This window comes from Carassius gibelio, chromosome B18, assembly GCF_023724105.1.
Source record: "Carassius gibelio isolate Cgi1373 ecotype wild population from Czech Republic chromosome B18, carGib1.2-hapl.c, whole genome shotgun sequence".
NCBI lineage: Eukaryota > Metazoa > Chordata > Actinopteri > Cypriniformes > Cyprinidae > Carassius > Carassius gibelio.
This window is the reverse complement of record NC_068413.1, coordinates 23,768,057-23,782,777: the sequence shown is the minus strand read 5'-3', so window position 1 is coordinate 23,782,777 and position 14,721 is coordinate 23,768,057. Positions and strand designations below refer to the sequence as shown.

General features: G+C 39.3%; 2 protein-coding genes across 4 annotated transcripts; both read left to right on the top strand.

Moving 5' to 3' along the window:
* Positions 1 to 3,209: 3,209 nt before the first annotated feature.
* LOC127977293 (uncharacterized) lies at positions 3,210 to 7,692 on the top strand. 2 transcript variants are annotated; one of them, XM_052582116.1, is made up of 4 exons: positions 3,210 to 3,501; positions 3,564 to 3,780; positions 3,859 to 4,248; positions 7,467 to 7,692. In XM_052582116.1, exons 1-3 carry the CDS (start codon positions 3,358 to 3,360, stop codon positions 3,918 to 3,920), a joined length of 423 nt encoding a protein of 140 aa, XP_052438076.1. In that variant the 5' UTR covers positions 3,210 to 3,357; the 3' UTR covers positions 3,921 to 4,248; positions 7,467 to 7,692. The 2 variants fall into 2 exon arrangements, with proteins under 2 accessions (XP_052438076.1, XP_052438075.1); XM_052582115.1 differs by having other exon boundaries at positions 3,564 to 4,248.
* Positions 7,693 to 12,330: 4,638 nt separating this feature from the next.
* zgc:171509 (trypsin domain-containing protein) lies at positions 12,331 to 14,305 on the top strand. Of its 2 annotated transcripts, XR_008158364.1 has the most exons (6): positions 12,407 to 12,475; positions 12,814 to 12,964; positions 13,128 to 13,378; positions 13,574 to 13,710; positions 13,803 to 14,070; positions 14,153 to 14,305. XR_008158364.1 is itself a non-coding variant. In XM_052582956.1 (5 exons), exons 1-5 carry the CDS (start codon positions 12,409 to 12,411, stop codon positions 13,950 to 13,952), a joined length of 756 nt encoding a protein of 251 aa, XP_052438916.1. In that variant the 5' UTR covers positions 12,331 to 12,408; the 3' UTR covers positions 13,953 to 14,305. The 2 variants fall into 2 exon arrangements, 1 of the variants encoding a protein (XP_052438916.1); XM_052582956.1 differs by having other exon boundaries at positions 12,331 to 12,475; positions 13,803 to 14,305.
* The last annotated feature ends 416 nt before the right edge of the window (positions 14,306 to 14,721 follow it).

Sequence of the window (14,721 nt, the reverse complement as noted above, 5' to 3'; positions counted from 1 at the left end):
GTCATTTCACATTTCCCCGCCCAACATCTACTGAGTGCGCGTGTCTGCTGCAGCGAGAGAACTCTGCTCAAATGCAATTGGGAGCACCAGGACATTTCTGGGACGGTTGCGTTTAGAGCTATGGAAGTTCTAAGTGGCCATGCATTATAATTTTTTTCCTCCTTGTTTTCTCTTTATAGCGACTTAATTTTCTTCTTATCTCGACATAATGACAATCGTTTTCTCGTTATAACGACTTAATTCACAGACAGATTTTTCACACCATTAACAGCTCACACCATTAACAGCTTTCACACCATTAACAGCTCACACCATTAACAGCTCCTGCAACCCATCCTGAACACCTCTCCAATCAAGCACTCTCACCATTCACACCTCCTGCATCCCCCCTCTCAGGTGGGGCACCTGCAATTCAGATCAGCGAGGATGCGGTGCGCCAGGTCTTCCGGAAGCAGAAAAGGAAAAAAGCACCAGGCCCAGATTGTGTTACACCAGCCTGTCTGAAATCCTGTGCTGACCAGCTGGCCCCCATCTTCACACAGATCTTCAACAGATCGCTGGAGCTGTGCGAAGTCCCTTCATGCTTCAAACGTTCCACCATCATCCCCATCCCTAAGAAACCCAAAATTACAGGACTAAATGACTACAGGCCTGTGGCTCTAACGTCTGTAGTCATGAAGTCATTTGAAAAACTGGTGCTGGCCCACCTGAAGGACATCACTGGGCCCTTGCTGGATCCTCTTCAGTTTGCCTACAGAGCAAACAGGTCTGTGGACGATGCAGTAAACATTGGACTGCATTATGTTCTGCAACACCTAGACAGACCGGGGACTTATGTGAGGATCCTGTTTGTGGACTTCAGCTCGGCCTTCAACACGATCATCCCAAACCTCCTCCTGCCCAAACTAAATCAGCTCTCTGTACCCACCTCCATCTGTCAGTGGATCAACAGCTTCCTGACAGACAGGCAGCAGCTAGTGAGGCTGGGAAAATACACATCCAGCACCCGTACAATCAGCACCGGAGCTCCTCAGGGCTGTGTTCTCTGCCCACTGCTCTTATCCCTGTACACCAACGATTGCACATCTAAGGACCCCTCTGTCAAGCTCCTGAAGTTTGCAGATGACACCACACTCATCGGCCTCATTCAGGACGGTGACGAGTCTGCTTACAGACAGGAGGTAAAAGAGCTGGCTGTCTGGTGCAGTCTCAACAACCTGGAGCTTAACACGCTCAAAACAGTGGAGATGATCGTGGACTTCAGGAGAGACCCCCCTGCACTCCCCCCACTCACCATCATGAACAGCACTGTGACTGCAGTGGAGTCATTCAGGTTCCTGGGCACCACCATCTCTCAGGACCTGAAGTGGGACATTCACATTGACTCCATTGTGAAAAAGGCCCAGCAAAGGTTGTACTTCCTCCGGCAGCTGAGGAAGTTTAACCTGCCACAGGAGCTGCTGAAACAGTTCTACTCCACCATCATTGAATCCATCCTCTGCACCTCAGTAACTGTCTGGTTCAGCTCAGCTTCTAAATCTGACCTCAGAAGACTACAGAGGGTAGTCCGGACTGCTGAGCGAATCATCGGTTCAACCCTCCCATCTATTCAAGAACTGTACTTATCCAGAGTGAGAAAAAGGGCTGTCAAAATCACTCTGGACCCCTCACATCCAGCACACTCCCTCTTTGAACTGTTGCCATCTGGTCGACGCTACAGAGCACTGAGCACTAGAACGACCAGACACAGGACCAGTTTCTTCCCTCAGGCAATCCATCTAATGAACAGCTGACAATAACTGCGAACACACTACACTTTATATTTATATACACATACACTTTATTTATCTAACACACATACTTAGTATACACTTAAATTTTTCACACAATATATATGTACATACATAACTGCATTTTGTAATATACCTGCCTACAATTGTCATTTGTATATTGTCATTCACTGTCTACTTATGGTATTTTTTATTCTTTTATTATGTGTTTTATGTTCTGTCGCTGTCATTCTGTTGTACTGCGGAGCTTCTGTCACGAAAACAAATTCCTCGTATGTGTAAACATACCTGGCAATAAAGCTCATTCTGATTCTGATTCTGATTCTTATTCTGATTTTCTCATTATCTTGACATAATGAAAGTTTGTTTTCTCGTTACAACAACATGACAGTTTTTACTGTTGCTATAATAATGAACTTAACTTTGACAGGCACCTGATGGACAACCATGCAGGCGCTCTTACTGTAGCCTATATTTCAACAAATTTTGCTTTGCCTAGGTTATAACGTCTACAATACTGTACATAAATAAAGGCATTTACGAGTCAAGAACCGGCTTTCGGATCATCGGTATTTCTTTCGGACAGTTCGATTCAAAAAACGAGTCTAAGAAAACGGTTCACTGGTTCTTTTGTGCTCGACGTAATGGCATCATTGGCGATGATTGCCCTTGATTCAAGCCTTCGGTTTACCCCCGCTCATAACACTAGCACAGAATCAGTTCACGCGCAGTATCATCAGCTCCTCGGTTCTCGAATCGGATGCGTCTGACAGAAACGGTTCTTGACTCGAAAACGAGTCAGTCTGTTGTTCGTAATCTGGCTCGGCTCAGTGTTCATCTTCAGTTCTCTCTTCACAGCAGTTCAGTCAGTGTACTGTTTGATTACATGAATCACTCCGGGATATTGGTTTGTTTGAACTCAGAGGGAGTGTCAGCCACATTAAAAAAGTTAACAGCTTAAGTCATTTGTGGATTAATGCGTATTGGAGATGGGAACTGTTTAAAATGATTCAGTTTGATTTGGTGAACTGGTTCAAAAAGATCTGGTTACATCGAATGATTCATTTGCGAATATCACAAATTGCTTTGTTTTGAACTCTCTCTCACAACAGACACGGAAGAGAAGACAATGCTGAATAAAGTCGTAGTTTTTGTTATATTTGGACCAAAATGTATTTCCGATGCTTCAAAAAATTCTAACTGACCCTCTGATGTCACATGGACTACTTTGATGATGTTTTTCTTACCTTTCTGGACATGGACAGGACGGCTGTACTGCGTTTGAGCTCCGTCACTATCTTCTTTTCATTGACTATTTTTAACTTAAAAATCAATTTTATACATCATCGTTTCCGTTTATATAACGCGTGAATATATCCTCTTTTGTATTCTACAACAAATCCAATCAGAGCGCCTCGCTATCACTAGTTTTATTTTGATCTCCCGGGTCCGCTATTAGCTTTTAGCCAGTTAGCATCAGCAAGCGTGGTTGCTGCTAACTGCGCTTACATTGCTAATACTCTATTCACACACATTACCACTGCTGTACTCACTGTTACTTGCTTTAATGGCGGATGAATGTCTCCACTCTGTGCAGCTCGAGCTCGAGGCCGTGGGGAAGCAGATTCGCGACCTGGAACAGAGGCAGGCCCAGCTGAGAGAGCGGAGAGCCGCGCTGGAATCATCCCGGGCTGACGCTCACAAGTCCGGGGTAAGTATTCAGCGTGCTGTTAACAGTCCCACCACGTCTACTCCGTGTGTTTCTCTGCGCAGGCCCGGTGCACCCAGGACGCGATCTTCCCAGATGTCCTTCACTGCGACGCCGGGACACCACGGACCCTGGGTGCATCCAAAGCGGAGGACGCGAGCTGGGTCCCGTGCGACGACTTCTCCCCCTCCTGCCTTCGAGATCTCCATCCAGAACCGCTTCGCTCCCCTCCGCGAGACAGGACGCGACGCTGTGATCATCGGAGACTCCATCGTCCGACACGTAAGTGCTACGTTAGCTGAAGGTAAAGTGCACACTCATTGTTTGCCTGGTGCTCGTGTTCTCGATGTTTCTGCGCAGATACCCGCGATCCTGAAGGACGACGAGAGCCCCAGAGCTGTCGTGCTTCACGCCGGGGTTAACGACACCACGCTGCGGCAGACGGAGACGCTGAAGAGGGACTTCAGGAGCCTGATCGAGACGGTTCGCAGCACGACGCCCGCGGCGACGATCGTCGTGTCAGGACCACTGCCCACATATCGACGAGGACACGAAAGGTTCAGTAGACTTTTTGCTTTAAATGAATGGTTGTTGTCATGGTGTAAAGAACAGAAACTGCTATTTGTTAATAACTGGAATCTTTTCTGTGAGCGTCCTAGACTGTTTCGCGCTGATGGATTACACCCCAGCAGAATTGGAGCGGAGCTTCTCTCTGACAACATCTCCAGGACACTTCGCTCCATGTGACTAGTAAGACAATTCTCAAATAACCATTATGATGAGTTTTGTTCCACCCGCTTAAATGCTAAAAGTACTTGCGCTGTAAAATCTATTAAGACCGTGTCTGTTCCCTGAATAGTGAGGTCAAAATATAAATATAAATATAATGTAGGATCTAGAAAAATTTTTATCGTAATTAAACCAGAACAATGTAAAGTAAATGAACAAAAACTATTTTTAAAGTTTGGGCTCATAAATATTAGATCACTCACACCAAAAGCAGTTATTGTAAATGAAATGATCACAGATAATAGTTTTGATTTACTCTGCTTGACTGAAACCTGGCTAAAACCAAATGATTATTTTGGTCTAAATGAGTCTACTCCACCAAACTACTGTTATAAGCATGAGCCCCGTCAGACTGGTCGTGGGGGAGGTGTTGCAACAATATATAGTGATGTTCTCAATGTTACCCAGAAAACAGGATACAGGTTTAACTCTTTTGAAATACTTCTGCTAAATGTTACTCTGTCAGACCTGCAAAAGAAATCTAATGTATCTCTTGCTCTGGCTACTGTGTATAGACCACCAGGGCCGTATACAGAATTCCTAAAAGAATTTGCAGATTTCCTCTCAGACCTTCTAGTTACAGTTGATAAGGGGCTATTCATGGGAGATTTTAATATTCACGTTGATAATGCAAATGATACATTAGGACTTGCGTTTACTGACCTAATAAACTCCTTTGGAGTCAAGCAAAATGTCACCGGGCCCACTCATCGTTTTAATCATACACTAGATTTAATTATATCGCATGGAATCGATCTTACTGCTATAGATATTGTACCTCAAAGTGATGATATTACAGACCATTTCCTTGTATCGTGCATGCTGCGTATAACTGATATTAACTATATGTCGCAGCGATACCGTCTGGGCAGAACTATTGTTCCAGCCACCAAAGAAAGATTCGCAAATAACCTGCCTGATCTATCTCAACTTCTATTTGTACCCAAAAATACACATGAATTAGACAAAATTACTGACAACATGGGCCCTATTTTCTCTAATACATTAGAAGCTGTTGCCCCAATCAAATTGAAAAAAGTTAGAGAAAAACGTACTGTACCATGGTATAACAGTAATACTCACTCTCTCAAGAAAGTAATTCGTAGTCTTGAACGCAAATGGAGAAAAACTAACTTAGAAGTTTTTAGGATTGCATGGAAAAACAGTATGTCCAGCTATAGACAGGCTCTAAAAACTGCTAGGGCAGAGCATATACACAAACTCATTGAAAATAACCACAACAATCCAAGGTTTTTATTTAGCACAGTGGCTAAGTTAACAAATTACCAGATGCCACCTGATTCAAATATTCCACCAACGTTAAATAGTAATGACTTTATGAATTTCTTCACTGATAAAATAGATAACATTAGAAATACAATAGTGAATGTAGATTCTACAGCATCTAACACTTAAGTTTCATCCATCGCATCCAAAGATAAACTGCAGAGCTTTACAACCATAGGACAGGAAGAGCTAAATAAACTTACCACTGTATCTAAACCAACAACATGTTTATTAGATCCTGTACCCACTAAATTACTGAAAGAGCTGTTACCTGTAGCCGAAGAACCGCTTCTCAATATCATAAACTCGTCGTTATGTTTAGGACACGTCCCAAAACCATTCAAGCTGGCGGTTATCAAGCCTCTTATTAAGAAACCAAAACTAGATCCTAGTGTACTGGCAAATTATAGGCCTATTTCAAATCTTCCATTTATGTCTAAAATTTTAGAAAAAGTTGTGTCTGCTCAATTGAGCACCTTCCTACATAAAAATGATCTGTATGGAGAATTTCAGTCAGGTTTTAGGCCCCACCATAGTACAGAAACTACACTTGTTAAAATTACAAATGACCTGCTCCTTGCGTCAGACCAAGGCTGCATCTCATTTCTAGTCTTACTTGATCTTAGTGCTGCGTTCGACACCATAGATCATGACATACTCATAGATCGATTACAAAACTATACAGGTATTCAAGGGCAGGCTCTAAGATGGTTTAGATCCTACCTGTCTGATCACTACCATTTTGTTTACTTAAATGGGGAGTCATCTCATTTATCATCAGTAAAATATGGAGTGCCACAAGGATCCGTCCTAGGTCCCCTTCTATTTTCAATATACATGTTGCCCCTTGGTAATATTATTAGAAAATACGGAATTAGCTTCCACTGTTATGCTGATGATACTCAGCTATATATCTCAACGAGACCAGATGAAACTTCCCAATTATCTAAGCTAACAGAGTGTGTTAAAAATGTAAAAGATTGGATGACAAATAATTTTCTCCAATTAAATTCGGATAAGACAGAGATACTAATTATTGGACCAAAAAACACTACACAGAATCTTGTAGATTACAATCTGCAACTAGACGGATGTACTGTTACTTCCTCTACAGTCAGAAATCTGGGTGTTATATTAGACAGCAATTTGTCTTTTGAAAATCATATTTCCAATGTTACAAAAACTGCATTCTTCCATCTTAGAAACATTGCCAAGCTACGAAACATGTTATCTGTTTCTGATGCAGAAAAGCTAGTTCATGCATTCATGACCTCTAGACTGGACTATTGTAATGCACTTCTAGGTGGTTGTCCTGCTTCGTCAATAAACAAGCTACAGGTAGTCCAAAATGCAGCAGCTAGAGTCCTTACGAGGTCAAGAAAATATGATCATATTACCCCAATTTTACAGTCTCTGCACTGGCTACCTATTAAGTTCCGTATCAGTTACAAATTATCATTACTTACCTATGAGGCCCTAAATGGTTTAGCTCCTGCGTACCTAACTAGCCTTCTACCACGTTACAACCCATCACGCACCCTAAGGTCACAAAACGCTGGACTTTTGGTCATTCCTAGGATAGCGAAGTCCTCTAAAGGAGGTAGAGCTTTCTCACATTTGGCTCCCATACTCTGGAATAGCCTTCCTGATAATGTTCGGGGTTCAGACACACTCTCTCTGTTTAAATCTAGATTAAAAACACATCTCTTTCGCCAAGCATTCGAATAATGTATCTTCTAAATTGTGAGTGTAGTTGCATCTGATCAAAGGTGCTTTTTTATTCATTAGCTTGGGTTAAACTAATTTTACTTTGTTGGATCAGCAGCTATGCTAATGATGTCTGTATTTTGTTTCTATGTTTCGCCACGGGATTTACATCCCGTGGTAACTAGGATTTACACAAGCTCCAGTCTGGATCCAGAACACCTGAGAAGAGATGATGCTGACCCTCAGAGGACCTCAGATGATGCTAACCCTGAATCAACAAACAGAACTAACAATTATTGCTAAATGTGTGACTGAATCATATAATAACTTAATTAATAATATTGATAGTTCATCGTCTAGCTTGTATTATTATTATTATTATTTTTATTTTTTTCTAAAATCCTGTCAAATGTGCACAAACTACTAGCTTCTACTAAATAAGGGTGAACTAACCCTTTAAGGTGTACGAGCCGTGTACAAAAATTGCCCAGACAAGTGTGTTGAGTCCCGGTACACCACCACACACTTGATATGCAGAGAGACTTCTGGATACAGGATATTTCTGATTGCACACACTAGACGTGTTCAGAGATTTCCAGTGCACAAGCCCTCATAAAAACGTAACCATTATATTATAATAGTAAAAGTGTGTTATGTTTTTTTTTTGTGCCAGTTTGACTGCCATTTGTATAACAGCAGTTTTGCTAAAAATAGGCTACCACGAAAAACTATGGTTAGTGTACCATGGTTAATTTATGTTTACCATGGTGAGTACAATAATCATGTTTTTTTTTATTTATTCATTTTTTATGTACCATGGTTAATATCATAATTAAGTGAGCAAGCTCTATAATGTTTTTCGGTATATTTATCAGTTAAAAAGTAATCGTCCAGCCATTTTAAATATGTAGGCAAGTGTAACTAGTAGTCCACTGAGGCGAGTATAGATGAACCCAAATGCAGTTAATTTACAATGGTGCATAATCCAAACAATAAACTGTCACGCTGTCTAGTCTCTGTTTCCCTGGGTGTCCACTAGTGGGCTCACTTCCCCTAAGGCACTTCACCATAGGCACTAGAATTCCTCTAATCTGGTCCTGTTTTCACAGTAATTGCACTCCAGTTAATTGCATCAGGTGTAGGAAATCTATTGTCATTGGCTTCCTTATAAATACCAGTCTTTCCTTGTTGTTTGTATGGAGTCCTTACCCTTCGTATGTCCAGTCTTCTCGCCCTCCGAGAATTCTTGTATTCTGAGTTCCTTCCTCAACTTCTCGTCTTCCGAGTTCTTTTTCCTTGCCTCTTCCCTCTTTTGTTTTGTTTATTTTTTGGACTGTCTGTTTTGGTTTTGACCCTGGCATGTTTGACAACGATTTTGGATTACCCTAATAAAGCATACCTGCGATTGGATCTCTCGTTCTGAAGACTGAAGATCGTTAATAAAAAAAATATAAAAATCAATACACAATACCTATTTAAAACACTATTTATTTACACGATTAATACTGAAAGAACTGCTATTACTGCACATTCACTATATAAAATAAAATTCACTGGAGGAAAAAGTCGTCATCAGATTTGGAAGTCGCTCAAAAGGCTCGTTCGCGGTTGTGGCTCCAGTAGAAATCTATGAGGCACGGTGGTTTATGGGATGAGTAGTTCCTGCGCTCGAAATGAAAATATGTACACAGTCTTGTACCTTTGACATTTTTTGGATTTTCTCTTAAATTTTTCACTCGAAATGATATGTTATATGCTTATGAGTTCAGCCGTAGCTGGTTATCCAGAATCTTTCAATATGGGTTTATACACTGACGTGAACAGTCCGGAAGTGCTGCTTTTCATGCAGTGACCTCCAAAGGTTTCCTGAGCCTCCAAAATAGTCTCTCAGTTTGATTCAGCAAAAAATCATGACTGCTGATCTGACAGTTGTCCACAAGACAATCATTGACACCCTTCACAAGGAGGGTAAGCCACAAACATTCTTTGCCAAAAAAAAAAAAAGCTGGCTGTTCACAGAGTGCTGTATCCAAGCATGTTAACAGAAAGTTGAGTGGAAGGAAAAAGTGTGGAAGAAAAAGATGTACAACCAGCCAAGAGAACCATGGCCTTATGAGAATTGTCAAGCAAAATTGATTCAAGAATTTGAGTGAACTTCACAAGGAATGGACTGAGGCTGGGGTCAAGGCATACAGATGTGTCAAGGAATTTGGCTACAGTGGTCATAATCCTCTTGTTGAGCCACTCCTGAACCACAGAGAAAGTCAAAGGCGTGTTACCTGGGCTAAGGAGAAGAAGAATTGGGCTGTTGCCCAGTGGTACAAAGTCCTCTTTTCAGATGAGAGCAAGTTTTGTATTTCATTTAGAAACCAAGGTCCTAGAGTCTGGAGGAAGGGTGGAGAAGCTCATAGCCCAAGTTGCTTGAAGTCCAGTGTTAAGTTTCCACAGTCTGTGATGATTTGGGCTGCAATCATCAGCTGTCATCAGCTGGTGTTGGTCCATTTTGTTTTTTGAAAACCAAAGTCATTGCACCTATTTACAATGCTGATTTCATTTTCCAGCAGGATTTGGCACATGCCCACACTGCCAAAAGCACCAAAAGTTGGTTAAATGACCATAGTCTTGGTGTGCTTTACTGGCCAGCAAACTCACCAGACCTGAACCCCATAGAGAAACTATGAGGTATTGACAAGAAAATAAAAAATGCAGATGAGCTTAAGGTCACTGTTAAAGAAACCTGGGCTTCCATACCACCTCGGCAGTGCAACAAAATGATCACCTCAATGCCATGGCAAATTGAGGAAGAAATTAAAGCAAAAGGAGCCCCTACCAAGTATTAAGTACATGTACAGTAAATGAATACATTATCAACAGTTCACAATTTGTTTTTTATTATATTTTTTTTTTCTTGTAGTATTCTAATTTGTTGAGATAGTGAATTGGTGGGTTTTTGTTAAATATGAGCCAAAATCATCATAATTAAAATAACCAAAGACTTAAACTACTTCAATCTGTGTACTGAATTTATTTAATACACAAATTTCACAATTTGAGTTGAATTACTGAAATAAATGAACATTTATGTTTTTTAATTTATTAATCTATGATTTATTTAGAACACACATATTTACATATAAAAATGAAATACAATTGGGTAATTTCTTTTGCATAATTTATTTCATACAATTATGAAAGTGATTTATTAATAGGCTAAGCGAGTTGACCATGTATAATAAAATTGACCAATAATATATCTGTGTAATGAACTGCTCCATGCCACAAAGGTAGAGGATCCAAATGCAGTTCATTTAATGAAGGGTAATCCACTAACAGACCAAGAACAGGCAAATGTCATAACACAGGTGATAAGTCCAAACAATAACAGCAGGTTAAAAACAGACAAAGGGTTGATCTAAACGGCAGGCAGAGTAACAGGACCAGGAACCAGGACACGGAAGAAACATGGAACAAGGCTTAAAATTGCACCAATGAACAACATTAGACTTCGCAACGAATGACAAACAGAACCAGACTTATATATATATAGGGTGAGTTTATTTTGAAGATGTACATTTATGTTGTTGTGGGGAGTGTTAACATATTTTCTGAGTACTAATAGGAATTATTTAATATGGAAATGTGAATGGTAGATTCAATGCTAAAATGCAAATTCTATGCTCAAATGCTAATTTGCAAGCACTCAAAAGCATTTATGTGAATACAAGCTCAGTGAGAGGGCTATGCGAACATCTACCCTGATAGAAGTGGGAAAACATTCTGCTTTGCTTGGAAACTTCTTTGCACTGGTAGGATTGAACCAACCGTTTTACTCTGGAAATCTCAAGGAACCATACAGTCCATATTCATAGAAACAAAGGGTTTTTCTGAAGAGAACCAGTCATTGACTACTGAAATGTAAATCTAATGTATTTGTTATTGATGAACATTTCAGTTGATTATTTTTTTTATGATTTATAGTATGATAATCATATTTAATTTTATTTCATTTTGCTGTGTTGCTTAGTCAAAGTTTGTTAAAGACAATGTAAACAAGCAGTGCTGGGAAACACTAAAACAAAGACAAAATAGAATAAGAAAAGAAAGAATTACAAACATAAAAGAGAAACCAACACATGTTCAAATCTTGTGGATTGATTTTCTTGTTGTTCACTATGTTGTCTTGTTTTCAAACCCTGGTGTATATTGTTAACTATATTGTTCAAAATACAGTACACACTGCAGCGTATTTCATCTAATGACCTGTGTTAATATTAATTAATATCATCAAAGCTCTCCATGAACTGGTCCACTGCACCAACCTATGTCGAGGGTACTTGTTACATCATGGTGTTTGTGAATTCCAGTGAACTTGCCAAATCTAATCTTTTTTCTTTTTTTTTTTTCATTAAACCATTAAATGTTAAAATAAAAAAGCAAAAACAATGCTTGTTTTCACAGCACTGCTTGCATACAGAGAGCTGGCCTACTTGCATTTCAACAAGACCATTTTTGTCAACCACCTTCACCAGAAGGCTTACATCAAACCACTTCTTCTACAGTGGAGTGACTTCCTTCTTCTTTCTTTCTACAAGAGCTGCACATAAGAATTATATTCTTCGTTTTTTTTTTTCTTATTGATGATGAAGGTAATTTGGCCTTTGTTTTCCCTCATATTTATGTTCCTGTGAAGCACGAAGCCATCGCTGGACAATTTCATGTTTGTAGTCACCCTGGTGTGCTAAAGTACATATAATTACATTTCATATAACTGTCCCAATTTTGTTTGCTTTGGACTTTAAACTGAAATAATTTTTTTTAAATGAAATAAAAAAAAATGTGTTGGAACACTGTTTTTTTTTTTTTGTATTTATTAAACCATAGTAAAATGTTTAAGTTGTGAAACTGCATTTTTTCTACATCTGTTTTTTGTATAAGATTCATACTAAGTCAACACTTGCATTTATCATTCCCATACAAAACTGTGTAAAAAGTGTGTAAAAAATTGATATCCCACGTGTTTTTTTTTTTTTTTTTTAAATCATTTGTCGTGATCTTATTGGTTGTTCTGTAGGCGTCAATGTAAAATCGATTGCTTAAAAACGTGAATGCTATTCCTGGACTTACCAGATGTGCTCTCTACTCTCCTCAGTTGCAATGAAGACCTCTGTGTTCCTTCTTTTGGTTGTGGTTGTGGGTATGTAGATCTATCTTTTCAGTTATTCTGGTAGCACTTTATTTTGATACTATAAGTAACTTTGCAACTAGCATTCATCAGTATTAGACTGTCTGCTAACACTTTTATTTTGATGGTCCCCCAACAGACTATAGTCAACTCATTCTACTAAATCTAACTCTAGCTTAACAGTCTACAAATTTTCTAATGAGAGTTACTTGCAAAGTTACTTATAATTAGTAGAATATCTAGACTACTGAAATAATATGACAGTTGATTGTTTGTTTAAACTTGCACTGACCTGTATTATAATTTTTTTAACATTACTGTTAACAAAAGAACAATACATTTTTATAAAGCTTTCAGCTCAGCAGATGAAATCATTGGAGGTTATGAATGTAGGCCCCACTCCCAGCCCTGGCAAGCTTTCCTTACTGATAATAGAATTTCATGCGGAGGATCTTTGATTAATGAAAGATGGGTTGTGTCTGCTGCTCACTGCAATTTCCAGTGAGTATATAACCTCACTTTTTTACTTCATCGATCTCATTTTTCACTATAGCCTACCTTTCAGTTCCATTAATACGTTTATTGGACACTGGAATCCAGCTTTACTGTGAAATAAGATCAGTTTGAAATCTATTTGTGCATTTATGAGTTGCTTGTGTTATAGGCAAGATCGTCTCAGCGTCCGCCTTGGAAGGCACAATTTGGTAACTGCTGAAAACACAGAGCAGAGGATCGAAGCGGAGAAGATGATTCCTTTCCCGAAATACAATGATCGGCCTCATAACAATGATATTATGTTAATCAAGCTGAAACAACCTGCCACCCTCAACAGATATGTGAAGCCAATCCCTCTGCCAAATAAATGCCCCTCTGCGGGAGAGAGGTGCTTGGTTTCTGGATGGGGCAGAACTGCAGGTGAGATGGCTGAATAATGAAAATCCTCTTTATATACTTATAACTTATTTTATTTTGTACTAAAATTGTCTACATATATTTTATTTTCAGTCAGCGTTCACATGGGCCTCGCTCCATGCTTGCTTCAACCCTGCATGCAACCATTAGATATGCAGAAAATGAAAAGTTTTAACGCTGCTCATATTCTCTTTCCAGACGGCATAGCTTCCACCCTGCAGTGTTTGAAGTTGCCTGTACTCTCAGAAAAGGTGTGTAAGACTGCATATGGTTCAATAATAACTAGAAACATGTTCTGCGCTGGATTCATTAGGGGAGGGAAAGACTCATGCCAGGTATGTAATTGATTTCTACCGTTTTATATGTGTTTGAAATTTGCATACGAATGCACATATTTTTCATTTTCATTTTCCAATTTTCTTCTCAGGGGGATTCAGGTGGCCCTGTAGTGTGCAAAGGGCAACTGAAAGGTGTTGTTTCCTTTGGCAACGGCTGTGCTAAACCAAAATATCCTGGGGTTTATGCTGAGGTGTGCCGCTACACTAGATGGATCAAATCCACCATAGCTAGTAACTAACTGTTTATTCATTCTGGTTGGTCCTTTACAAGTCCTTTTCTATAATATCTGTAATCAAGTCCAAGTCCTTTTAAGGCAAGTCATCCAACTTTGAAATGCCTCTCAGACAGCTTTTTTAGTCATGCAAGTACAGCTCCTATCTATTTTAATGAGGAAACATCCAATTCTATAGCAACCTGAGCTTCTAACAGCAGCTGCAGTGATGCCTTGCCTTCACCAGTTTGTGATTGGCTCTTTTATTTAGAAAGCGGGACTATTCATTATCCTTTTTCTATTTGCTTTTGCATTTTTGAGTGCACCAGCTTTGTATATCTTAATCTTTGAATTAAATTCATTCTAAAAAAAAAAAAAAACGTTTCAGTCTTTTATTTGAATGTTTTATAGTTTTCTGGTTGCTCCCCATCTCTAACACTAAATTGCTACAGCATCACCCTGGCATGGTACAATGAAGTACAACATCATGTGAGTGTGCTGCAGTGTCACATACTTCAGAGTATTGACAACAGCGCCATCTGCTGCCTCGTCAAATTTACAAAAATTACATTTGGCCTGAAAAGTGAGTGCATGTTTCTGAAATGAAATGTTGGGTTTAAAGTAAAACAGTTTGGGTTATTTTGTCATCCACTCATAGATCAAATATAGATAAATTCAACCATGGATTATTCTCCACCTACACCTTAAAAACATGGTTCTTTAAAAGTTATTTATATGTAATACCTTTCCTATTTAGATCGCCTTTTGCTTTTGTTTCTATTTTGTGTTTCATTTC

Bases quoted from the DNA above. Each gene is read 5' to 3' on its own strand.
- zgc:171509 (XM_052582956.1), top strand. From the start codon at position 12,409: ATGTGCTCTCTACTCTCCTCAGTTGCAATGAAGACCTCTGTGTTCCTT. The intron at 12,965-13,127 runs GTGAGTATATAA...CTTGTGTTATAG, and splicing joins GCTGCTCACTGCAATTTCCA to GCAAGATCGTCTCAGCGTCC. The intron at 13,711-13,802 runs GTATGTAATTGA...TTTTCTTCTCAG, and splicing joins GAGGGAAAGACTCATGCCAG to GGGGATTCAGGTGGCCCTGT.
- LOC127977293 (XM_052582115.1), top strand. From the start codon at position 3,595: ATGTCCTTCACTGCGACGCCGGGACACCACGGACCCTGGGTGCATCCA.